This window comes from Fusarium fujikuroi, chromosome FFUJ_chr07 (assembly GCF_900079805.1).
Source record: "Fusarium fujikuroi IMI 58289 draft genome, chromosome FFUJ_chr07".
Lineage (NCBI taxonomy): Eukaryota > Fungi > Ascomycota > Sordariomycetes > Hypocreales > Nectriaceae > Fusarium > Fusarium fujikuroi.
This window is the reverse complement of record NC_036628.1, coordinates 3,081,226-3,105,995: the sequence shown is the minus strand read 5'-3', so window position 1 is coordinate 3,105,995 and position 24,770 is coordinate 3,081,226. Positions and strand designations below refer to the sequence as shown.

At 41.3% G+C, this 24,770-nt stretch overlaps 10 protein-coding genes; 5 read left to right on the top strand and 5 right to left on the bottom strand.

Annotated features, from left to right (window-relative positions):
* Window positions 1-6,597: 6,597 nt before the first annotated feature.
* Window positions 6,598-7,720, top strand: FFUJ_08128 (related to UPC2-regulatory protein involved in control of sterol uptake; the record flags this gene model as incomplete). XM_023581206.1 has 2 exons in its annotated part: window positions 6,598-6,811; window positions 6,867-7,720. The coding sequence occupies 2 exons, from the start codon at window positions 6,598-6,600 to the stop codon at window positions 7,718-7,720; spliced, it is 1,068 nt and encodes a 355-aa protein (XP_023433846.1).
* Window positions 7,721-9,046: 1,326 nt separating this feature from the next.
* On the top strand, window positions 9,047-9,824 carry FFUJ_08129 (uncharacterized protein; the record flags this gene model as incomplete). XM_023581204.1 has 2 exons in its annotated part: window positions 9,047-9,559; window positions 9,612-9,824. 2 exons carry the CDS (start codon window positions 9,047-9,049, stop codon window positions 9,822-9,824), a joined length of 726 nt encoding a protein of 241 aa, XP_023433845.1.
* Window positions 9,825-10,538: 714 nt separating this feature from the next.
* On the bottom strand, window positions 10,539-11,365 carry FFUJ_08130 (uncharacterized protein; the record flags this gene model as incomplete). XM_023581203.1 has 3 exons in its annotated part: window positions 10,539-10,647; window positions 10,701-11,256; window positions 11,308-11,365. 3 exons carry the CDS (start codon window positions 11,363-11,365, stop codon window positions 10,539-10,541), a joined length of 723 nt encoding a protein of 240 aa, XP_023433844.1.
* Window positions 11,366-12,597: 1,232 nt separating this feature from the next.
* On the bottom strand, window positions 12,598-14,001 carry FFUJ_08131 (probable mannosyltransferase involved in N-linked and O-linked glycosylation; the record flags this gene model as incomplete). XM_023581202.1 has 4 exons in its annotated part: window positions 12,598-12,665; window positions 12,718-13,006; window positions 13,067-13,858; window positions 13,927-14,001. 4 exons carry the CDS (start codon window positions 13,999-14,001, stop codon window positions 12,598-12,600), a joined length of 1,224 nt encoding a protein of 407 aa, XP_023433843.1.
* A 2,824-nt stretch (window positions 14,002-16,825) lies between these two features.
* FFUJ_08132 (toxD-like protein) lies at window positions 16,826-17,917 on the top strand (the record flags this gene model as incomplete). XM_023581201.1 has 2 exons in its annotated part: window positions 16,826-17,131; window positions 17,234-17,917. The coding sequence occupies 2 exons, from the start codon at window positions 16,826-16,828 to the stop codon at window positions 17,915-17,917; spliced, it is 990 nt and encodes a 329-aa protein (XP_023433842.1).
* A 64-nt stretch (window positions 17,918-17,981) lies between these two features.
* FFUJ_08134 (uncharacterized protein) lies at window positions 17,982-19,030 on the bottom strand (the record flags this gene model as incomplete). XM_023581200.1 has 2 exons in its annotated part: window positions 17,982-18,886; window positions 18,943-19,030. 2 exons carry the CDS (start codon window positions 19,028-19,030, stop codon window positions 17,982-17,984), a joined length of 993 nt encoding a protein of 330 aa, XP_023433841.1.
* Window positions 19,031-19,581: 551 nt separating this feature from the next.
* On the top strand, window positions 19,582-20,580 carry FFUJ_08135 (related to reductases; the record flags this gene model as incomplete). The annotated part of the gene is made up of 1 exon (XM_023581199.1): window positions 19,582-20,580. The coding sequence occupies one exon, from the start codon at window positions 19,582-19,584 to the stop codon at window positions 20,578-20,580; it is 999 nt and encodes a 332-aa protein (XP_023433840.1).
* Window positions 20,581-20,873: 293 nt separating this feature from the next.
* Window positions 20,874-22,070, bottom strand: FFUJ_08136 (uncharacterized protein; the record flags this gene model as incomplete). Its single annotated transcript, XM_023581198.1, has 1 exon — window positions 20,874-22,070. One exon carries the CDS (start codon window positions 22,068-22,070, stop codon window positions 20,874-20,876), a length of 1,197 nt encoding a protein of 398 aa, XP_023433839.1.
* Window positions 22,071-22,524: 454 nt separating this feature from the next.
* FFUJ_08137 (uncharacterized protein) lies at window positions 22,525-23,020 on the top strand (the record flags this gene model as incomplete). XM_023581197.1 has 2 exons in its annotated part: window positions 22,525-22,670; window positions 22,738-23,020. 2 exons carry the CDS (start codon window positions 22,525-22,527, stop codon window positions 23,018-23,020), a joined length of 429 nt encoding a protein of 142 aa, XP_023433838.1.
* A 284-nt stretch (window positions 23,021-23,304) lies between these two features.
* FFUJ_08138 (related to triacylglycerol lipase 2) lies at window positions 23,305-24,489 on the bottom strand (the record flags this gene model as incomplete). XM_023581196.1 has 2 exons in its annotated part: window positions 23,305-24,362; window positions 24,420-24,489. The coding sequence occupies 2 exons, from the start codon at window positions 24,487-24,489 to the stop codon at window positions 23,305-23,307; spliced, it is 1,128 nt and encodes a 375-aa protein (XP_023433837.1).
* Between the last annotated feature and the right edge of the window lie 281 nt (window positions 24,490-24,770).

Below are 24,770 nucleotides of genomic sequence, written 5' to 3'. Positions count from 1 at the left end.
CTTGAATCTCTTTCTATCATTTTTGTCCAACCGCTTAGTATGGTATGTACAGGCTGCTGCCTTGCCGGGCAACAAGTCACACGTAAGAACGTCCCACGAGAGATGGTGGTGTAAAGACTGCACGGCTTGAGCGACGCCATTTTCGGTCCTCATGGTTTCCGATATGCACAATGCTGCCATCGTTTTAGTGTGTTAAAGGTCGTCATCCACCGGCTTGAAGTTCGGGAATTAACAGCCGGGACTAACCATCCACAGCTGCTGCGGTTTCCAGGTGAGTACCATGGCCTTGGTGAAGAGAGAGCCATCTTTGAATAGGGCCCTCTGCGGCGAATTGCCTATTGTGTCTACAGACATTGCGCGACCGTTGATGACCGGTAGTTGTAGTTTCGCTCATAGTGGATGGTCGGATGAGCCAATGGTGACTTCTGGTGACGTTTTCTAATGCTTTAGTGTTTCTCAGCTGAGGCTGGCTTGGTTGAGGGGCTCAGCTTTATAATTGGAGGGTACATTAACGGCTCTGGCAGCAGAAGCCCGACATTTCTGTAAAAGACACTGGCCTAGGCCTAGTAAGCACAAAAACAGGAGTCTGGTAGTACTGACGATATGAGTACGAGAACGACCAATGCCACTTCCACCACCATGGGCGTTGGCCGTCGATCCCAGACCGCATTGTTCTATCTAGTTGCTTAGAATACCCGTCTAGACAGTAATCAAGAAACATCAAGTCCGGGGATACCGGCCATCAGACGCTAAGAACATCGAAAAGGATTAGTGCAGATAAGCTGTGGAGAAGTTATACGATTAAACGAAGTAAACGAGGTTGACCGAGGTATGGAGCCCAGAGCATCACTATGACTGGTGGTACGGAAGGCCAAATCGATATCTATGCCAAAATTCATCTTAAGGGATTTTTTTTACTCTATCTACCCTAATATAGCACTAAAGGCCCCTTTAGGCTTCTAGGTAATATAATATTATTATATTAAATATTATTACTATAATATAGCACTATAGATTAAGGCCTATACTAAAGGCTATAGCCCTCTCTCTTATATATACCTATATAAGCCTATAGTGCGCTATTTAAAGCTAAACTATTTACTTTTACTTTTATTATTATAGATTATACTAAATTCTGCCCTAAAACTGGCTATAGCTATAATAAACTTTATATAGAATTAAAGGCCCTTAAAGAAACTAGTTTTTACTTATTCTATTAATAACCACTTATTAAAGCTATTAAGGTTATTAACCTTACTGTAAGTAGCCCCCTTAGGCCTAGTTTAATAATAATTTAAACCGAATAAATATAACTAATTTCTATTATATATACTAATACTATTAATATAGCTACTAAAAGCTAGCAGTATAATATTACAGTAATAAGCTATAAAAGTATAATTACTATTAAACTAAAGGCTATATTTTATATTGCTTTAAGATACCTTAAGGAAGTCATTTTAGGCATTTTTATACTAAAGTATAATAAAGGAGTTAAAAGTAAAAACATTAAAAGTAAGATTATAGCCCTATTAGGCTCTATATTTTTATTTTATAATAAAATAGTTTATTTTATTATATTAAGCTACTATAAAGAGTTCTTATTAATAAAGTAAAAACTTATTAATAGCTATATTACTAATATATATTTAAATAGACTTATTATATATAGAGATACTATTTATAAGACCTTATAGCTAAAGGACTTTTTTAAGGCAGTAAGTATTACACTCTCTATAAGGGCTAAAGCTCTAGTTTTCCTTATACTTTTATACTTTAATATATAAAATAATTTAGAAAACAGTAATACCCTATAGCCTAATAAGCAGGCAATTAAGCAGGTAGAAACTAAAATACCTACTTTAAAGTATATAATAAAGATTAAAAGGGAAATAAAGAATAAAAAAGAACCTATATAAAATAAAAAGAAGGAAAATAATATTAAAGCTAAAATTAAGGTTAAGGTTAAAGCTAAGAAAATAAAAGGTAAAAAAAAGAGATAATATAAAGATTTAAATGCATTTAAGGCATTTCTTTAATCTATAACATTAAATAAGAATTAAAAGGGTAAGAAAGATAAAGAAAAATAAAATTAGGAAAAAGCTAAAGGGCGCCCTTTATAATTAAAGGCCCTACTATAGAGATTTAAGGAATAGTATAAGGCTAGCTTTTAACCCTATAATTAATCTTATCCTAATTAATATTACCTTAAGTCTTTTAGTTAAGTAGCTATATATTAATATTATATATAGCTAAATAAGACTGTATGCAATTAATCCTACCTATAGGTATTTCTAGAAAACTAATAGCTAGCTATTTCTTACTAAATATATATACTTCTAATTATACCTATAGATATAAGTATATAGAGAGCTTTAGGTTCTTAGGGGTATTTTAGGGAAAGATCTGCCCTTTAAGAATCTTTTTATATATTATAATTATATTTTAAGGCAAATATATATTAAGATTAATATTATTATATTTAAAAAGCTCCTTAAGAGGCTATAGTTAATTAAATAGTATTAGATAAGTATAACTCCTTATTTTAAGGATCTCTAGCTAATAATATAAGACTTAAGGCTAACCAGGAAGAACATATAGCCTATTATACTATTTACAAATATAATATAAATTCTATATATATATAAATTTAGAGAGTTCTATATATATAATTAGCATAAAAAGATATAAAATAGTAATTTAATCTAGAATAGAATTAGTAAAGAAATGCCTATTAGCTATAATTCTTCTAAAATACTTCTATAAGCAGTTAGTATATATATATATATATATATATATATATATGCGCTAATACCTTACTTAACTATCGCTAAGTTGGTGCCACTAACTTTTAATCTTTTTATTATATATACTTTTGCTATATATCTAATAATTATAGAATTATATCTATTAAGCTGTAGTAGCCTATAGGGAGCTTTGCGCTTATAAAAGGTAAAAATAAGCCTTAACTATTATAAGAGTCTTATTATTACAATCTAATTAGATAATAAAAGGCATACTCTCTTAATTCTCTAGAATATAAAGGTATTACTTAAGTACACTTTATAATATATTAGCTAATATATTAATATATAGCCATATAATATACTGTAAGTATACATTAATTAATATATATATTTCAATCCTTTATGCCTTTAACTTATTATAAATATTAATTAACTAAATAAAGTCAGGCCTAAGTACTATCTATTTAATTTAATAATATTATATTATATTCTATTAATCAGTTATATTTATAGACATAAAGTCATAAAATGCTTTATATAATGCCTATTAACTTAAAGATAGCTATTTTTACTAAATATAGATATAGAGATATATCTAACTAAATAACTATAGCTTAGTATTTAGTAAGGTATTATTCTTAAAGAAATGGCATAATTTAATAAATTGCTTCTCTTTCTGCTTAAGGATCTAATACTATAAAAGGCTAAGGCTTTATTATATTTTAATTAGCCCCCTATTAGTTACTATAAAGCCTTCCTTTTATAATTAAAAAAGGATATTTTTATCCTTAAGAATATTTTTAAAGAAAAGCTCTTTAATATAATTTTATAATGCCTTAATATCTTCTATTTAGGCCTAAATTATATTAGATATTATTTAATTTAACTGTTAAGTCTAAAGATATTAATATAATACTTTATAAAAGGTAGAAATATTAAACTTAATTAAAATACGCTATATAATATTATCTGCAGTTATTTAGTTATAATACTTCCATTATTTAATTTAAATACAGAAAGCATTAAGGTTAATAAGGAGGCGCCCTTTAGAGCTTATTATAAGGTTAAAAGAAAGATTAATATAATATAAAAAAATAAATTTATATTAAGGGGCTTAAGATAAGACTATAAAAAATAATATATAGCCTTATACTATAGTATATAGCCCTAAAATACAGTATATAAATATATTATACTAACTATAGCTAGTAATATTAAAAAAAATATTTAAAATTACTTATAATAAGGAATTATAAGGTACTATAAGGTGCTATAAGGTGCTATAAAATCTATATATATATCTATTATAGATATAATTTAAGAATATAATTAATTAATAAAGTAAGTTAATAAAAACATTAAACTTTTACTACTAGGTATTATAATACTTTATATGCCCTATAGTTATTTATAGTAGCCTGTAATACTTTATAGTGCTCTATATATTTATAATACTAGTTATAATTTATAACCTATAAGCTATATTCTTATAAAAATAAAGACCTAAAAACTAATTACAGGTAGCTAAAAGAAGTTAATATTATTTTAAATAGTTATATATAGAATTAAAATACTTTATTTACTGCCTTTTACCTTCTTAGACTTAGACTTACCCTTACCCTTAGATTTCTTCTTCTTTTTCTTATAGTTAATAACCTTATAGAAAAATTAAGAGAGTTTATAATACTCCTTTTTAGTAAAGTCCTTTAATATATTTATAAGGTCCTCTTTACTATTAGATAAAAAGCTACTATTATTACTAATAATAGAAATAGTATTAAATATAGCCTTATACTTTTTAGGAGTTACTATTAAATAAGTTAATATAGAGATATATAAGGCACTATAAGTATATACCCCTAATATAGCTACAGTTTAGTCCTAAATAGTTCTAAAGGCAATTAGTATAGCCCTTAAATAGAGCTATAATATAGCAATAGGTAAAAGTACTATTACTAAATATATACTTATTATATAAAAGTGATTTAGGCATTATAAATTTATATAAATAGTAAAGTATAGTATTAGCATTCTGTAATAAGAATTTAAGTATATACTTAGCCTTAAGGTTCTTACCTTTCTTTTTATATAAAAAGAGTAAATTAGGCTCCTTAAGAAGCTATATAAATTAGTATAATATAATATAAAATAAAAAGTAATTAAATATCTTACTTTATTTTTATTAAACTTTATATATATAAGGCCTTTATAGGAATAATTCTTTAATATATTTATATATACTTAAATAGTTAACTATAGATTTATAAAAAGGCATTTAGCCTTATAGTTAAAAGTAAAGGTAGGAATCTTATTAACCTCCTTAGCTAGATACTTAAAAGTATAGTTACTAAAGTTATATTATAAAGCTTCCTTTATAGCTCTATAGTCTTTATTATTATTATATTTAAGGATATATAGCTAATATTTAAGTTACTCCTTCTTAATAATATAATCCTCTTTAAGAGCTTTATTATCTATTTCCTTTTTAATATAAGTAAGCATTTCTATAAGCTTATTATAATATTACTTTAATTTAATATACTTTACTTTAAACTTCTTAGCAGTAATATAGGCTTTTTTAGCCTTTTTCTTTTAAGTAGCAATATAGTTAGCTTTAAGCTTCTTTTTAAAGGCAATATATTTCTCTTTGGCCTTTTTAGCAGTAATATAATTAGCTTTAGCCTTCTTAATAGTAATATACTTAGCTTTAGCCTCTTTTATAGTAATATACTTAGCTTTAACCTTCTCTATAAGATAGGCTTCTTTAGCTTTATAGGCTAAATGCTCTCTTTTAGCCTTTACGGTTTTATAAGAAGGTATAATATTATAAAATTATATAGGTCTTTATAATATCTAGATAGATCCTTTAATTAAATATTAGCCTTAAGTTACTTATATAATATACTAAAATATAAAAAATAAAAAATAAAAGAGATATAAAAATAAAGCCCTTAATTATATAACCTTAATTAATATAATATAAAGGCATAAGAGGGTATAAAGGTAAGGTAAAAGAAGGGTTAATATAGGCTAAAGCCTAGCGCCTTAGTAATCTGGCTTTAGGTATAAAATTAAAGGGGAAATATACTTTAAATTACTTTAAAGTAGAATAAAAATAAAGCTCTAAAGCATATAAATTTAATAAGGCATATATTAGGTTATAAAGGGCAATTACAGGTAAATATAATATACTAAAAGTAAGGATTTCTTACCTTATAAGGTATAATAGATTTAAGGGATAAAAATAAAGCTAAACTTAAAATTAATAATAACTATTATAAAGTTATATAAAGCCATATAACCCTCTTAAGTAAAGGGCTATAATTAGTTAGACCTATATTTACCCTACTTATATTAAATTATAAGGAATATTAACTATAGCACTATACGGTATAGGGTTGGCCTACTAAAAGATGAATTTTGGCACAGATGTCGATTTAGCCTTCTGTAGGTAGTTCTTACAGGAGCCATACCCCATCAGTGATTTTCTGAACTCCTCTTTGCCACCTGAAACTTAGCAACACGATTCTTTTCATCTTCTCTTCGTTCTCAATCACTTTCCCATTCCACTCTTCGTTCTCTATTATACATCGGTTAGAGTTTCAACACCCAGCCCTGCTGACTGCATGCTGTTGTGTTTGCCTAGACTGGTGATTAATTATGGGGCCGTCAACACTAAGACCTCGGGTACGGAGGCCACACCTCAAGTCCAGGAATGGCTGCTTCACCTGCAGGAAACGTCGAGTCAAGGTAAGCGTGCCTCTGAATTCCTTTTCCCCTTGTTTAGCCAAGGCTGAAACGAGCTTTTGTCCCCTTGTCAGTGTAGCGAGGAACACCCGACATGCCAGTCATGCCTGAACCGCCGAACCGTTTGCAAATACCCGGAAGCAGTAGTCGAATCTACTACAACACCACCGCTACCCGCCCCGGTACACTCGCCACTGGGCGTGTTAGCGTCGCCATCAGGATCATCAGTAAATCCAGCTCTAGCACTCCAGAGTCTTGGCCATGCGATCAGCCAAACACTGGAGTTGAATCAGTTACAGTTGCTTCATCACTGGACAGTACACACAAGCGTTGACCTTTGTAGGTGCTCTAAGACACTTCACATATGGCAAGAAGCCCTTCCAGAGATTGGTTTCCAATATCCATTCGTCTTGCATGCATTGCTAGGCCTGTCCGCTTTACACATTGCTTACACGTACCCAACCCAGCGAACCCGGAGTTGGCTAGTTGGCATGTATCATCACAACGAGGCCTTGACCGGATTCCGACAAGAACTTTGCCTTATCACAAAAGAAAACAGTGAGGCATTGTTTACATGGTCCATATGCAATGTTCTATACATCTTCGCTACGTCAAATCCACTTCATCAGGGTATAGATGGAAGCCCCACCTCGTCCACATCAGCCCAAAAGGAAAGGGTCTTGGGTACAGAATGGATTCCTATGATCCGCGGTCTGAAAGCCGTGCTTGAGCCCACACATAATTACATCCGACTCGGAAGAATGAAGGCCATAATGAGTACGGGGAACTGGTATGAACTTGATCCAGATCAAGAAAGTCAGGACCCAGAAGATGCCCATTTTTGCCGAGCCCGCGAATCTTGGAACGACTCCGATAGTGCTGAGGTCTATGAAGAGGCGCTTCAAGTTCTCCGAAAATGTAGACTTTACTCATCGCAGTTCCGCGAAATGGACTCTGAGAGGAGAAGCAACTGGGGATATAACAAAGAGTGGTCTGCGCCTCTGATGTTCATTCATTTTGCACAGGACTCGTATTTCGCACTCTTGCGGCAGAGGCAACCGCCAGCTTTGATCCTGTTTTCCCTGTTTGGAGCACTCCTGCATAAGATCAGAAATTACTGGTTCATGGAGGGCTGGGGCAAAGCGATAGTGGAGGTAATAGCAGATATCTTGGGCAGTTACTGGAGGGAATGGTTGATATGGCCTTTAGAGGTTATTCACGAATAACAACAGATATACATAAGGGAGTGGATCTCTCTAGCCCAAGTCTACGTCCCTGACATTCAATAGCACTAATGATCTACCTCTTGTGAATACCATGACTGATGTTAGACTCCACATCACCCTCAGCCATGTAGAACAGGTGATTGCCATTATGAACAGCAATAACATTGAACTGGCTTGAGCCATCGACTTGACTTTCTTTGACATCCTGGCAACCCCAATTCCCACCAATATGGCTAGGCCAACTCCAATGTCATGGCTTTGGTTCCTGTAGTACAGGTCACCAGGACAGTGGTGATCAACAACGGCCGTAGTGATCACAGACTGTCCATTATCGGTTTACTTCATCTCGTTCACGCTTATTATACAGTAAAGATAAGGGCACATCCTTTCGCAATCACCTTAAGCGAAGTACTCATAGAAGGTCAAGTTGGAAAAGAATTGAATGATTGCAGAGCTTCTCTTATTTTCCTAGTCGTAGTAAGTGACAAGGAGATGATTCTGGTTAATTTCGACGGTATCATCAGTCATGTGCAGCTCGCCTGAGTTGACGCACGCCTCGACTAGAACGAGAATCCTTTGGGGCTCCCCTTTCGAACTATTAGTCCATCAGAAATTAAATAAACATCCCAGAGAACTTGGTTGAAATACTATACCCAAGCACCATATTGAGAGTTTCTAGACGCAATAGTCAAGTTATTATTGTACGTCTTGTAAATCGAGAAGTACGCAGGGCTAACAACAGAAACACTTTAGTACTTCTCATCGTATACATCAACTGAAGCGGCCATGGCACTCAGAAGCCTTGTTTCACACGAATCACGTCTGCCTCTCAACAACGATTAGCATGACTCGCAATCCTGTAGTCAGGGGGATGTCTAAAACACGATTGCAGAAGCGGCATTTTCATGTGATTACAGTTGCGTAAGTGACTGGCCAGACTTATATAAGAGTTACTTCAACTCACCACGAATCATTGAATAGAGTGCAGGGATGGCTCGGGGATTTAAAGGTCATAAGGCTGTTTACTTGTCAAAAACCCCTGCACGGAACCTCCGTACTTTCTGTTCTAGTCCCGAGGAGGGTAAGACAAGGCACATTTCAATACCGACTTGCCTAAACAGGCCAAGGCTTACTGGGATCAGCAGAGCTGAACCACTGTATTTTACCGAAGTACCGAACTTTATGTCACTGCTGGAAAAGATAAGATCAATGTCAGCAGAGCAAGAAATAAGCATATAAATAGATCTGACATCTGTCATCTTCCCTTACATCCATTTCTTCATTCTCACACAACCTCATAATAATACTAGCTTTCATTTCTTCGCCATGGCTCACCAACAAGAATACCCGCAGCATCAACAAGCGATACAACCCCCAAGCAATGACAGAGGGGCGTTTCCAGGCGGTACCTACAGCATCGCCCACCGCGACACCAACGCCGTGCTCAATGTGGATCTCCAGCAAGGCGCCGTGGTGCGCTCCAAGTCAGGTGCCATGATTCACATGTCTGGCTCTATTGAGTTAGCTGGAAAGTCCAAATTTTCTCTGGGTAAGCTCTTCACCGGTGGTAACCTGTACGAGTCGACGTATACCGGCCCCGGACGCATCGCGCTTGGTCCAACGCTGTTTGGGGATATCATTACCCTGCATGTTGATGGTCACCAGTCTTGGACCATCGGCAGAGACGCTTTCCTCGCCTGCACTTCCGAGGTTAGCAAGAAGAGGGAGACTCAGGGTATTGGCAAGGCGCTGTTCTCGGGGGAGGATCTCTTTGTCTTTCGTATTGAGGGTCAAGGAATTATGTGGCTGACAAGTTTTGGTGCTGTCGACCGACTGGACGTAAGATTTCACAAACATTTAAGTACCGGGCGCCACTGACTCTGATGAATAGCTTCGGCCTGGAGAACAACATATTGTTGATAACGGGCATCTTGTGGCTTGGAGCTGCAAGTACTCCATCGAAAAGGCTGGTGGAGGAGCTATGACCGGATTGAAGACGGGCGAAGGTCTGGTATGCCGTTTCACTGGCCCTGGCTCAGTTTATGTACAGACCCGAAACATGGATGAGTTTCAATCATTTATCAAGGCAACTGTCGGAGCCTAGATCTGCTTAGTTTATTGAAGCTGAGGGTTTCTACCGTCCTCTATTCCCGCACGATGTCTCGTCTAGACTTGTCAGATACAATGTGCAAGTAAGGTCAGCTGGACCAGCCAGTCTGGAGCATCGAGTACATAGTCACGCTGCGACAATATGCAAACATCTGCCGAGTGACTACTAGATAGAATACATGAGTAGCAACGACGGTCTCGACCAAGTGTCGCCTACAGATTAGCGCAGGAATGCCTTCAACGAGTTCCGCATCCTCTCTAGAACACAACTGAACAAGTTTGTAAACAGTATAAACTGCCTACTTAATATATCACATATTAAATAGTGCGATTTGAAGCACCAGAAATGCCTGCACTGACGCCGCTATCGAGACAATAAACGAACTCCACCATTTCGATACGAAACAGTAGAAAAATGGCGATAAAATCGTCAAAACCACTGCGCAACCGCTTGGCAAGGCCCAAGCAGCTGCAGGTACCGTCTTGCTCCTCATAAGAGGAAGCGCACCGACACAAAGACCGAAGATCTGCATTATGCAACCCTGGAGGAGAAAAAAGAAATCTTCTTCAGCCCATATCCCAGGCTTGCGATCTGAGAAGTTCCAAGCATATGCGAGCATCGGGCCGCTACAGAAGACTGTAACAATGAAGGCAGTCCATAGCACTATAGAAAAAGCCCTAAGACCCTATGTTGTATTAGTCAAACTTCTCATAGATGAGGTACATAGGGATTCATTACTATGTTCTGGTCTGTCGCTCTGGCCTTAGATGCTGAGGCTTTGGAAGATAATTCCCCAAGGTTCTCAGACATATTTTCCCTGTTCAGAAGGCTTAGTATGATATAAAGACATATGGTTTAGTTATATCTTACCATGTTGGAAACTGACGATTTGTTGACAGTTGTTCATGGAGGAAATTAAATATGGCATCCAGAAACAAGTACTTATCTCCTATCGCGTTCCTCGTCAACACATCAAGACTGCCCTTTTCGGCGGCCAGCTTCAATGCCGCCGGTAGAGGAGATGCGAATTTCTGAAGAATTTTTGCATAATCAGTTGCAATTTGAATATTTTTCTCATTCTTGCTTGCGGGATCTTGTCGGAATAATTCGCGGTGCACAGAAGCGGCTAAATCCCATTCCCTCAAAAGCTCCCGATCTTTGAGGTAGCCTTCTGAAAAATGATATTTCCCGCCATGGACGTCAAGCAGGTCGCTCCTAGCCTTCTCGATGCGAATCAAATGTTGTTGCTCATCGGGCTCCCTCTGATCCTCATCTCGAGTTTGGTTTTGCAGAACCTGCGCAGAACATTCAAGAATTTTGCATTCGAGGCGGCTGAATATGTGTGCCACTTCAAGAAGCTCGATGTTCTTTAATGGGGGTGTATACCTGCTGCTGACGGGAACGGGTTGTATATCAGATATAAAGCCTGCTTATGCCGTGAGATTTTGGTGAGATTATCTGTTGGATACATACGTACCTGGATATTGTCTTGGAAATCGCCGGCGAACTTCCTGCTGTTGAGTTGCGGTCGACATGATTGCTGATGGACTGTAGTCTCAAGAAAGAGATGCCTTCGTGTTAGATTTTATAGAAAAGCGCAGAATGCACTGCCTCATAAACAAAAGCAAGTGCGTTAGATTCCAGAGAACATAGCCACTTGCAAATACGTCATTGGCGCACACATACAAGCAAGGCCTCAATAGTCTCACCCAGCCACTCAGTCTAGCAAGCTGTCTAGCCAATCACATCGAATCGAAGACTTTCCAGCACCTGGCCCTTTGCGCAAGGACTGGGCACAAGTATGAGGCTGATGCCTGGTAAGATCAAGACTTGACCCCAAAAAGTCAAGAGAGGGTAGGGTTGAAATGGCTTATTACCTGCAATGCCTTATAAGGCTAATTTCTCCAACCTAGGATTATGGTGAATTGTTAAAGTATAAGACACAAACCTCAGTCTCTAGTTAGTGGTTAATTCAAACAGGAACACTAATATAAATCTCTTAAAGGCCTTCCTTACTAGGTAGCAATTTCTTTTATTCTGACTAGTAACTAACCATAACCCTATAGGCTGTATTTGTGTCCTACCTTTAAATCCAATAAAGAAGGGCTTTTATAGATTTATTAATACATACTTATCTTCCTCTATCTCTTCGGAGTCGCTCTATTTTTTTTTTCTAATTTTTTTAATTTTTTTTTTTTTTTTTTTTGGTCTGATCCCTTACAGGCACGATGTTGTCGATAATTCCCTCTCTTAGTGGTCGCAAAAGCTGGGGTATTATCTTTTAATAGAAATTTGTCCTTGACTCTGAGAATCATATCAAAATCCCTGGTGCAAAACAGTGATGCGGGACTTGAAGAGCACGAACAAGAGTTTAAAAGATTCTGCACTTTCGAGTAGTGCTTAACTGTTGTTTTACAGCTTTTGTGAAGAAAGGGCTTGCCGAGACCTAGCTTTGTTATAAGATCAGCCGTATTTGCTTGTTATCCTATACTTGCCAGGTAAGGAATCGAGAGTTGGCTGACTCTTTCTTGATAAGATTGATAAAGTTAACCACAAACAGCGAGTTACTGTACTATCATATATCATGGCAGCAATAGTAATGCGAGAACTATTCTTTCTTTTTAGGATTACTATATCAGGAAAGTACATATAAGACCCAAGTGTAACTCAAATGTTAGGGCTGGCGTTATATAGCTAAGCTACAGTTACCTACGAGACCTCTTCCTTTACAATTACATTGGACATCGGCCAGAACTACTTTCCTTCATCAATCCTGTTGGTTCTCATAACCCTCCGGCTTTTCCATCCCTTGAGAATCAAAAAACTTTGATGTACCTAGTGGCTGTTTTAATGGAGACATTTTAATCATAAGTCACTAGGAACTTACAAGAATAACCTTTCCAATCGTTATTGTCTTTTGGATTGCAGTGGCAACGAAGTTCGAGTCTTTTCTTGACATCTGTTGGACAGTGAGTGAAAGGATTGTGCCAATACGCGATGTCGTCAAAGAAATGAATCTCAGACTTATCAAGCATAAGCCCGGCTGCGATTGAGTGAATCGGAGCGTCGCCCCATCTCTCATAGAAAAAGCCGCCGGCTTGATCGAGATGGTTGAAATAATCCAGATATTTTTGACTTCTGAAAAAGTTCAAGTCGCCAATCTCAAAATTTGACCACTAGATTGGAAATGTTAGTCTTCTCACTCGCCATTGTTTTGGTGTTGTGCGATGACGTACAAAGTGACACTTGTTATATGTTGACCCATTGTCATCACTCAAAAAGTCCATGGAGTTGTGTGGGCTTAGATGACCAGGATTGCTCTCGAAAAATTGCTTGGTAATGTCCCAAAGGGTAGGAATCGTCTCGATATACTCAGGAAGACTCAACACAAAGCTGTACTTTTTCTTCTGTTCCTTCATAAACTTGAAAGGGTCGTAATCGAGATCGCAATAGAGTTGGATATCTGGTTCTACCCGCCAGTAGTAATCATAGTTCATCATGAGAGGTTGTCGAAAAAAGAAGCCCGATTCAAATCTGCACATATGGCGATAGCTCACAGAGTCTCCGTAGATTATTTGCCTCTGGGCCATATCCTCTCTAGTTTTCTTTGCTTTGTCCTGGTCAATCCAATCAGGAAATGACCAGTTCTCTGGCGGGATCAAGCCGTAATAGGTTTTGCCTGATACAAGGGCGCTGGTTACTCTTTTGAAGGTCGCATCGAATGGCTTCTCGTTCAAAAACACCCAGTCATATCCGTACTTTCTATTGAAACGATCTTCGACTTGCCGTATCGACTTGGCTATGTTCCATACATCGCTGTTCCGCGCAAGGGTGACAAATGTAGCGTTCATGCGGAAAGGCTGGTTTGGCGGCCGGTTTGGTGTTTGCTTTAACAAAGCATTATTTGTCTCTACGTGAGATGCGGCAGGCGGCTCAGCACGACAGTTCCGAGACCTGAAATCGAAGGCATTACACCAAGACTCTGAGAATATGCTTGCGGGCCTTAGATATACTAGTAGACCTAGTGCCTATGTATGTCATAAGCCGTCTAAGCTACACGGTCCAGAATCTCGGCTAGATCACAAAGAGAGCTTACCAGAATTATGAGGACAATTATCCTTAAATATAGCCTGGATCTTTTAACAGAAACAGGCGCAGATCCGAAGCGCATATTGCCGTGAATGGTATGGTGTTGTAACCTATATATAAGAGAAGGAATAGAAAATAAGAAAAAGATAAATAAGAGAAAAAGAAAACACAGAAGCCAGTAGAATAATGAAATTAACAGACAATCGACAGAATAAGAAGAGGATTTTATTCAGTATTTAAAACAGGCAGTGTACCACATCATGGCGCTAAGTGCACAAGTTCGTAAAGAATTTAAGTTTGCTTTTATCCCTTGACACTCAAGGGCAATGTTCATCCAGTTGTGCCTGTATTCCAAACTTAATTTCAACCCTGCTACCTAGTCTTTAACCGGTAAACAAACCTACTCATATAACCTCTATTTAGATTAGCTTATCCCTTAGGAAGTCTAACAGTAAGACAGTGACGCTAGCATTTTAACATCATTTATGAAGCCCACCTATTCAGCTACTCTTGGCACACATTTCAGTTTTCAAGGGATAAAGCAAGTATTGACATCCTTAAAGCGGCCTCAATTAAGCCGATCAGGAGGATAGAATAATATGCCTCATGTGCAACAACCTGAATTTGAGGTGCTGCGCGAGCCTGATGTATTTTTAATATTTATCCATACTAACCCCGAGCTTCAGGCTTATCAACAACTCTCAATTCAATATCTCCGGTATAGTATTGAGAGGTTTTATGGCCAAACCTGGCTATTGGCTCAGTTGTCAAAAATGTCGTTCCTCAGGCCCATCATGCAGAAATTACGCTATTCTTTTTAAGGATCGGCCTTTTTATGCAAGTTGTAAGCAAGAACCATGATTCTTTGCAGACAGCGTTGCGTGGACGTCTTGCTGAAACATGTTGAGCTTCAGTAAGTTATTTCATGGAAGAGTTTGAATGTCCTGATAAAATTCTCATGTCCTGAAAGATGTTCCGATGAAAAAAGGTGTTTAAGAAGTCTTAGAGAGTGCTTTGTCTGCTGACCATATATGCTGGCTACATGATCACTAGCCTCAACAGAAGCGTCTAAATTTAATTGTATGCAAACCTCCTACGTAAGACCAGCTAACAACAAACGGTACCGTGGCTAGGTAGTCCTTGAAGATGATATCAAGGCAGCAGTTCCAGCATCCCATAATTTGAACGATCTTCCCTGCCGCGACCCTACTAAATACGTATCATTCGTGACTGCGCTTCGCGACATGGAAATGCGTACTTAGTCCAATAAAAAGCATCAGTGTGTTCGAATAGAAATATGTTACTTACTATATTGGTAATGACACCGGCTAAATAAGTAATCAAGCGTACGACGTCGATTGACGAGAATTAATAAATGCATCAGTAACCAGGTAATTGAGACTTCCCATCACCCCCTTGACCCCTTGTCTTCTTGCCAAATTACCTTGCACATTAGCAGCGAATTTCGAGATGATACTGAGGAAAGCTGGCTCTATTGTCGTGATGAAATTGACAATAAAAAGCACCAAGAAGTAAATGAGAATTTGGGCGTCCTTCGACTCATTGACGAGATTAAAGGAAGACGGTATTAAAAGCGTCCAGAGGATCTCTTTTAATTCAAAAATACATATAATATCACGCTTATTTATCAAGAGCATGGACCACTCAATAATACTAATATGGCGACGCAACAAACCATCACTGACATTCCACCCACAGTCAAGCGTTTGATTACTTTCTTCAGCATTCACATCACTAGTAAGAAATAGTTCCTCATTAAATCAGGCTCGACCCGAATCTTGCTTTCTTATTGAAACAAGCTGACAGATCTCACGTAAATAAAGTACAGACGCAAAGTTGCTGGTTGCATATAGGATAGCCTGGCCGTGGGCCAAGTTTCATTAGTGGCCCGACGAATGGGACCTGCTTAGTCACTGGCAACGAATAGAACTATACTAATCCTAAGAAACTTCGTGATGTGGGCAATAAGTCTCGAGGCGGAATCTATTCGTAGACGTTTTGTTCCGGCGGCTTGCGATGTTAATGATCTCAACGACTTGAAAGTTGCGTTAAGCAGAGCCTAGTCAAGTTCCATCACTGTAGGGCTTCTAAGCGCCATATTTGCTCTAGTTCATACATCTCCATTGAAAAGCCGGCTGGGCCTTGATTCATGGGAAGAACGCTGAGTCCTGAGTCTGCAACCCCCAATGACACCTTCGTGTTTCCTCAACCAGAGCTTGGTAGACGTCGTGAATTTGATCTCAAGACTGTAGCAAAAGTTGATTCACTCTAGACTGTAGCTACTCTACCTGATCATGTTGATCATTTCGGTTGACTGCTCGTATACATGATTCTGGGGATGATTATCCTAAGCCTCGGCAACAATTGTAAACCAACGCGCTTTCGCGCCGGGTGTAATTGTGCCAAGCTTTCATATCTCGGGTTATAAAAGGAGACAACCATAAGGATTACGCTATTTCTTCCATACCGTTAACAGAAACGGTCAAAAGCTTCTTTTCAAACTCCTGCTCTATCCGCTGCAAGTATCGGCAGCGTTATTCAGAGCACCGTCTAGTTACCCGAAACTCCGCTAGGACGGACGTGGACCCGGACCAATTTTAAGATTAGCGTCCTTGTCTCGGGCAGATGGTTGCTCCGCAAGCAGAAGATCAGAGGCCAGATAACGTCAATTCGGCAGTGGCTGGAACCTAAAATAGTGAATAAGGCCGATTACTCAACAACGCCGTCATACTACCCGATCGATTGATAAATGCGGTTTTCTCTTAACTCTAAAAAGTTGGTTAAATGGTGCCCATTAGGAACTCAATGCGTATATAAAGCATTTGTTTGGCGACCAGTCATAACGAATTGCAACGTTCTTTTCATCCGAGATCAATATCATCATCATGAGTACCATGAAAGCGCTCGTCTCCAACCGCAGCATCGTCACACGACTCGTCAACGCCACCCGCAGCAAAGCCATCGGTGGCCAGGGCGGTCGTGTCCAAGACGATGTACCCATTCCCTCCATCTCCTCCAACGAAATCCTCGTCAAAGTCAAAGCTGTAGCCCTCAACCCTACAGACTTCAAGCATCTCGACATTATCTCTCCACCCAACTCTATCATCGGATGCGATTACGCAGGTGTCGTCCACCAAGTGGGTGATGCAGCCAAAGACAAATGGAAAATCGGCGATCGTGTTGCTGGCGCTGTGCATGGAGGCTTATATCCTGACAAGGGCGCCTTTGCTGAGTATTTGAAGATAGATTCGGATCTGGCCTTTAAAGTCCCAGAGGGAATAAGCGATACTCAGGCAACTACATATGGTGTCTCTGCTGTGACAGCCATGCTGGTCCTCAATGTCCATTACGGGCTTCCCTTCCTCGACACGAAGCCTATGTCTCCCAAGGATGAAGCCATCTTCATTTACGCTGGATCAACCAGTGCAGGCCTATACCATATCCAACTCGCAAAAGCAGCTGGATACACGGTCGTCACAACTGCCTCACCCCGCTCAACCCAGCTAGTGAAGCAATATGGTGCCGATGCAGTCTTTGACTACAACTCGCCCTCCGTCGCTGAAGACATCATCAAGGATTATCCCAAGATCACAAAAGCGGTGGATTGTTTCTCTGAGGGCAAGTCAACACCCATCTGCGCTGCGGTGCTTAATCCTAGCGGCGGTAAGGTGGTTACGCTATTACCCAACGGCAAATCTAGCACTCCTGGAGTGACTTACGACCTTGTCATGTCGTATACAGCTATGGGGCATGCTTTCCAGTGGCTACCACCAATTGGACCCAAGTTTGAAGCCAGGCCACAGGATCGAGCGGCCCTTGTTCGCTTTTATGAAACTCTACCACGAGTTACACATATCTTGAAACCGATCCCGACTATTGAGCTGAAGGACGGCTTTGATGGTATACTTGAGGGGTTGGATAAATTGCGGGCGGGTCAGGTAGCGGGGGGCAAGCAGGTTGTCCGATTCAATGCATGAGAGTAACAGACAGCGCTTTAAGCTGTAATAATTATTTAGGATAAATAGTATCTTTCAGAATTGCCTATTTATTCCTTCCCAGTGCCGAGATTGACAGACGCATTGGCTCCGCCCCTCTTCTTACCCTCCAGCGATTACTGATCTCCACGAGCTCTTCACAGCCCTCGACGGCCCATGACCACTTCGTAAGAAAGCCAGGCGTAGCCTCCCAACTCTGCATATCATGCGGCTCACCCCAAATTATCAGCCCGTTGCGTCCGGCCGTAAGTTCGTCTGTATCTATGTAATTCTCCAAGACCAACCCTTGTGACTGCTTGGTCTCGGGGATAGTAGTAGAGAAGCTCAATGGTGTTCCTCGCTGCCAAGGCGCAGCAGTATAACTCATGAGATCGCCGACGAGATCGCGCCACAATTCGAAATTATCAAACCGACCTTCGCGTCGTATAAGATTGTCTCGTAGCCGGGCGAACGGCATAATGTTGATCCAAGGGAAATGGTACTGAGATAGTTGCAGTGTAGTAGGGGCTAGAGAAACAGGAATATTGGGGTTGGGGGGGTAGCGGGTCGTGTCGTCTAGACATGGCCCGAAGACGGGACAGGTTGTTGGGTCTAGTGATATTGTGTTTATGGTGCGTTTGATGGATATGAAGGCGCGGTAGACGTTGAATTGGATGAGATGGAGGAGTTGATCAGAGGGTAGGGGGAAGGTGATGTTGATGGCCTGGGGGGTTGAGTGTATGGTCATGATTTGATTGGGTTGATCTGCGGATGATGGTGCTTGAACAGCGGTGGCACTTTCGGTAGCGCAGGGAAGTGTATAAGACGCATGATAGGTTGTAGACACGGTAGTTGAGTCTATGTCCTTGTCTCGGGAACATTGATCATCGACCTCATCGACCCGCCAGCGCCTAATCTCAAATGAATCCGGTCCTTGGTGTATATCAAAATCTTTACCCTTGATTCGTTGTCCTAAAGACATTAATAATTAATAAGCACCTCTAGTCATCTGGCGAGGGACAACTCACGACGGGCTCTCTGGTTCTTCCGGTTTTGTAGCTTTCTTCGCTGCCTATTCGCCTCGGCAATCGCGGAGTAATTATCTCTAGATTCCATATCAAGGTGTTGTATATTATTAACTTTGGAATGTAGTAAGGAGAAGACGATGAAATTGGCAGCCGAGTTCCATCGGCGAGTTGAGAAATGCTCCGCCTGAGCTAGCGTAGTCAAGTCCCGCAAGCTAAACTGGATTAGGATAAACTGTCATCAGCCCCACCTACGCTTCCGGCTCCAGGGCATTTAGGTGGGACGGCTAGACCTGGAAAGGCAGGAATGTCATCAGCCTGGTACACCAACTCACCCTACAGTTTGATTCTGAATAATCAAGATACAACTTCCAGGCTTCACCTCTAGTAGACGGTGATAATTCTGTGGGAAGATTCTAACTCCATGCTGGATAGTGATTGTTAAGTTGTTCTTCACGACGTAGTACCGCTCAACAATGATCCATAATAAAGACAATATCGTATTCCATGATCCAGAGTATGGAATATAAATATCCGCACTCCGAAAACAATAATTGTCTGTCCTGCATCAAACACGACAAGATCTCTAAAGTCCAAATAGTGCAAACTTATCAACTCTCTTCTTGACACGCGTAACCAATCATGTCTCGCTACACCGCTGTCCACGTCAACACCAAAGGTCCAGGCGACGCTCGCCCAACAGCCCTCCAGATCATCAAGGACGAAGGACTCGAGGAAAAACGTCAAGGTCAAATTTTCGTCATCACCGGCACATCCTCTGGAATCGGCATCGAGACTCTCCGCGCCATCGCCGCGACTGGGGCAACTCTGTACCTTACGGCCCGAGACCTTGACAAGGCCAGAACAGCCTTAGATGGCATCTTCGACCCCTCCCGCATGGAACTGTTCCAGATGGATCAGGGGTCTCTTGCGTCCGTCCGGGATGCTGCTACTGCTATTCTCAAGAAGACCTCTAAGATCCACTGCCTCATCGCTAATGCTGGCATCATGGCTATTCCTGACCTTCGCTTTACGGCTGAAGGTCACGAACTCCAGTTCGGCACCAATCACCTGTCTCACTTCCTCTTCTTCCAGCTTCTAAAGCCTGCACTCCTTGCTGCTGGGTCACCTGACCTCCCCTCTCGGGTCGTGGTTCTTTCTTCGTCCAGCCATAACATCCACGGCATCAACGACGCTGACAACTACGCCTTTGAGCATGGCGACTACAACCCCAACATCGCTTACGCCCAATCCAAAACAGCAAATATCTACATGGCCAACGAGGTTGAACGCCGCTACGGCGCAAAACACCTCCACGCCACTAGTGTCCACCCAGGCGTCGTCGCCACAGGACTGACTAGACACATGCCGCCCGACGCCTTCAAGGGTATGGAGCACATCTATCCTATGATGAAGAGCGTCGAGCAAGGAGCTGCAACTACGGTGTGGGCAGCTGTTGGTGAGGCTTGGAAGCATAATGGTGGTGAATACCTTGTTGACTGCGACGTTGCCAAGCCGGCGGTTGATGGAGACGATAAGATAATCGGGCCTGGGTATGCTCCGTACGCGTATGATGTCGAGAAGGCGGCACGGCTGTGGATGGACTCGCTCAAGTTGGTGGGATTGAAGGACGAGGAGTAGTTTGTAGCGGTCGCATCTTTCTTTCAGTGATGTCCTGGGTGGAGGAAAGTTATGGTGTCTTTAACCGATTTTGAAAGCAGGAACAAGGTGGTTTGGGACGTGATAGAGACATCGATAGTTCAATTTTAGAAAGAATTGGTCATAGCGCAATCGCATTTCTCTTTTATATGTGCTCGGTTCGATTCCATCATATGTCATATACTGTGCCGTGACAAGCCTGCTTTAGAAAAATGCAACCGCTACTTTAGTACTCCATTCAAGGGTGCAACAACATCTTTTCTAAACGTGTGAAGCTATTCAAAAGGATTATTACCTCCAGAGCTCAAGCCCCATTTCTTGAGCATCTTCTTATCATCACCCGCCCACCCCCTCAGCACCTCAAAGCCCTCATAAATAACCAATATCATAATCCCCAATTCATCAAGGTCGTCCAAAGAAACCCCCTTAACATTGTCCTGAAACCTCGACATCTCCAATATGAGGCAGGTCTGTTGCTCTCCGGCTTGTCGCCACTCTGTCAGTGACTTTGCGTTCCATATGCTCGCGTTGCCTATGAAGCTTAGCTCGCCCAGCCTTAGACTCGGCTGATACCAGCCGAATCTGAGAAACGTGTAAATACTCTCGACAAGGTCTGCAAAGATCATTGTCCGTTGGACGCTCTCTGCTCGGACCCAGGTTAGCCAGGAGTGATCAGTCTTTGAACTGCTCGAGGGAGATTCCGGCTTGTGTGGTTGCAAGATATCAATCCATTTGTTCAGCGACTTGGCGTCCTGCTCAGCTTGTTCCTGCTGTGAGCTGTCACCCGAGAATAGTCGCATGCACTGATACATCAGCATGGCCTGGACGGAGGGTAGAACGTCAAGATTCATAGTTGATTGAGGGCTCAACGGATATAAAGCGATTGCTGTGTCTGTAGCTTGTATCAGTAGCTCCACTCGCCGCGAAATCTCTGACACAACAAGAGATGAATTGGCTGAGTTCCGTGTTGCGTACAGGGAGCAAGCAGCGAAAGCATCGAGTAGTGCAGTGGAGTTGCTTGTTTGAGAGCGGTGGATGAAGCATGTTTGTCCTGATTGTGCGAGAGTCTTGACCTGATGTTTGATTCGACTAGCCTCATACTCTGCACGCTCCTTGAGAGTATTGGTCGTATAAACAGGTCTGATCCGAGACCTCTGTGATGGTAGTAACGAAGTACTGATGGTAGTCTCCGTGTAGAGCGTCTGTGAGTTTTGAGACGACTGGCTCGGATGTGGAAGACAAGGGTCTGGGGTGAATAATGATATTGTTCTCCCCCGGCCGGTGATCTCATCTACGAGCGGCACTAGAGAAGGTGGGATGGTAATGGGAGTTGGAAAAAGCGAAATATCCAGGCCGACTTCTGATGTGAATGACTCATGATTGTATTGAGAGGTTCCGGTAGTTTCGGCTCGATCCTTCCAAACAATCACATCAGAGCTTCCTGATGTCTTTTGTGTATCCTCAGGTGACATCCAAGCATACACACAAGTAGCCCTTGTCGCAAGACAGCGTCCGCATTGCGGAAATCCGAGGTCGCACCGCCTTTTACCTCGGACACAGGCCGAGCACGACTTTTGCCTTGACGATACCATATCTGCGAGACGAAACCAAAAGGTTCTGCGATAGTTGTGACTAATTATCCAGTTGTAGAAGAACGAGGCTACCAAGTTAGTGCCTGGGAAAATAAGCCGGTCAGCGCCGAGCCCGACCATTCCGGGCCTGTTTGACTAAGATGCGGAGTTCCGCACGCTAGACTCAAATCACCGGAAGGATCCACTCCCGACTTATAGGACACTTTCCATCATGACCTGGGGGGGGATGGGTATAAATAACTACCTGAAGTCTCTCAAAAGTGATTATCTCTTTGCCATCTCATAAGACTTTTCATAATCTAAGAACCTCTCACAAACCTGATACCCATTGACCATGGCCCACAATCTCGAATCCACCAGCGCTCCCTCTGCCCTGGGCAGCTGGATGCAAGATCTCTACGCCCGAATCTTTGTTCAGCCAGACGATCAAGTTTCGGCAAATGCCTTCAAAGAATCGATTGCCGAAGATTTCACGGCCAGGTAAGCCAGCCTCTACCACAAGTTCCCATTCAGTCAAAACATTAGCGAAACTAATCGCGCAACCTAGAATCAACCATGATCACTACACGCGACAATCATTCCACGATGCCATCATGAAGTTCCGTGCCGACAACAAGACGACCATCCAAGAAACAACTGAGCTCCAATCTTGGGTTGCACCTGATGGCTCAGGCGCTGGCTGTGTCTCCCAGTTTCTTCGTTTTACCGACTCCAACAAGGAGACTGGCGTTGGTAGCAATTCTTCTACATTGTTGATCGCTAGTATTAAGGTTATTGATGGGCGAAAGATGCTGGTTGAACTTACTGAGGTGATGCAGGCATCTGCTTAGACCTTTAGAGGATGGAAGAGCTGAGGTCAACGTTGTTGAACCTAGTATGGTCTATACTCTGGGACTATCATAGGATTACAAGTTACCAAAGTCTGACACTCACACCAGATTTCATATAAATATTGTGCCTTACTTATCACCGATGTTCAAATTGCCAAGTCCACGGGATAATACTAAACATCTTCTAAAAGTCTTGCCCGTGTCTTTACCATGTTGCTTTGTAGCTCCTGTCTTTTCCATCGACTGAGAACTCCTCCTCCACAAGGCACTTCTCTTTAATACCCCTACTCCACTAATATTCCCGAAGCCCAATTCCTCATCCTCTCCGTAGCATCCCCTACCGCCTCTGCTTGGTTCTCAATGAGTATAAAGTCATGGCACTCACGCTCACCAACTTCAAAAACAACAGGAATCGAACGGCATTTCTCTCGGGCAGCTTTCCCAAATTCAACGACTGCATCACAAAACACCTCGCGTCCGCCAACAGTAACGTAGAGGGCTTTCGTTATCGTTGGGAGATCGCTCAACCATGATAGATCTCCATCCATGGCTAACGCTGGATGAGCTCGATTGAAATTTGGCTTCAGGTCGTCGATATTGAAGGAATGGGGTGAAGTTTTCTGGAGTAAACCTGCAGATAGCATGTCGACGTTGCCGTATTGCTTGAACGAGGCTTTATCTGTTCTGTCACTTAGCCACGGAGAGACCAAGAACATGCCTGCTAATGGGCTTTTAAGCTTCACTTCTGGAACCGCTGGATGAGGATGGAGGAGGTGGTAAGCCAGCTGAGCTGTCAAGTTCCCTCCGGCCGAGTCACCGCCAACTATCAGATCATCTGGATTCACGCCGCTTCGAAGCAGATGATTTAGAGCAGCGGAAGCTTCACGCAGCTGATCGGGATATTTCGCACCTGGCGCCAGCGTATACTGCAAAAACGCAACAGCGACTTCTGTCTCTACACCAGGTCCACCGTTGACGTATGCCTCCCAGCACCAAGTGAAGTGACCTGGCAGAGGGGGCGCGACGTATCCGCCGCCGTGCAAGAACAGTACGAATTTAGATGCTTTCTTGCGATTACCAATCCACAGTATCGATGCGTTAGTGCCAGAAAGCGGCTCTATGTCGAGGTTGAGCCGACTGTGATGGCCCTGGTCACGCTGCTTCTTGATCCAGGCTGTGTAGGCATCTATCGTTGGTGTAGAGAGGAATTGAACCTGGCGTGGATTGAAGTTACCGAGGAGAATGCGTCCGACCATGCAGCCAAACCAGAGGTTTAATGGGATTTTGTATTTGATGGCAAGGGGCAGGCCACGGATGAGAATGCCCACGATGGTTCCGGGTACTTCGAAACTGTGAGTCTAGGAGGCCAAGGACACTGTAGCGTGGAATGGCATCTTACCTAGAAGTATCTTTACCGCAAGACCCAGCTTCTCTGCTAGAGATAGTCCTGGGATAGCGGTTGACTTCATCGTCAGTGGTATCTTTGTCTCCACTAAAGTTATCTCGCGTGGGTTTCAAGGCTCGAGCATAGATGAGAGATAAGAATTGTGGACTTGCCAAGTACTGGCTTAATATATCCCATCGGCATATCGGAACATCATCAGCCATAAAGAGTCAAGTGATACAAATACAAAACCATCCTCGGCTCGGGAGGGCGGCAATTGTCTACGGCAAGTAATAGAGTTTGCGCTAGTTTATGCTTGGTGATAGTTATGATCCTCAGACCCTAATTTGAAGCTGGGGTTTTAGT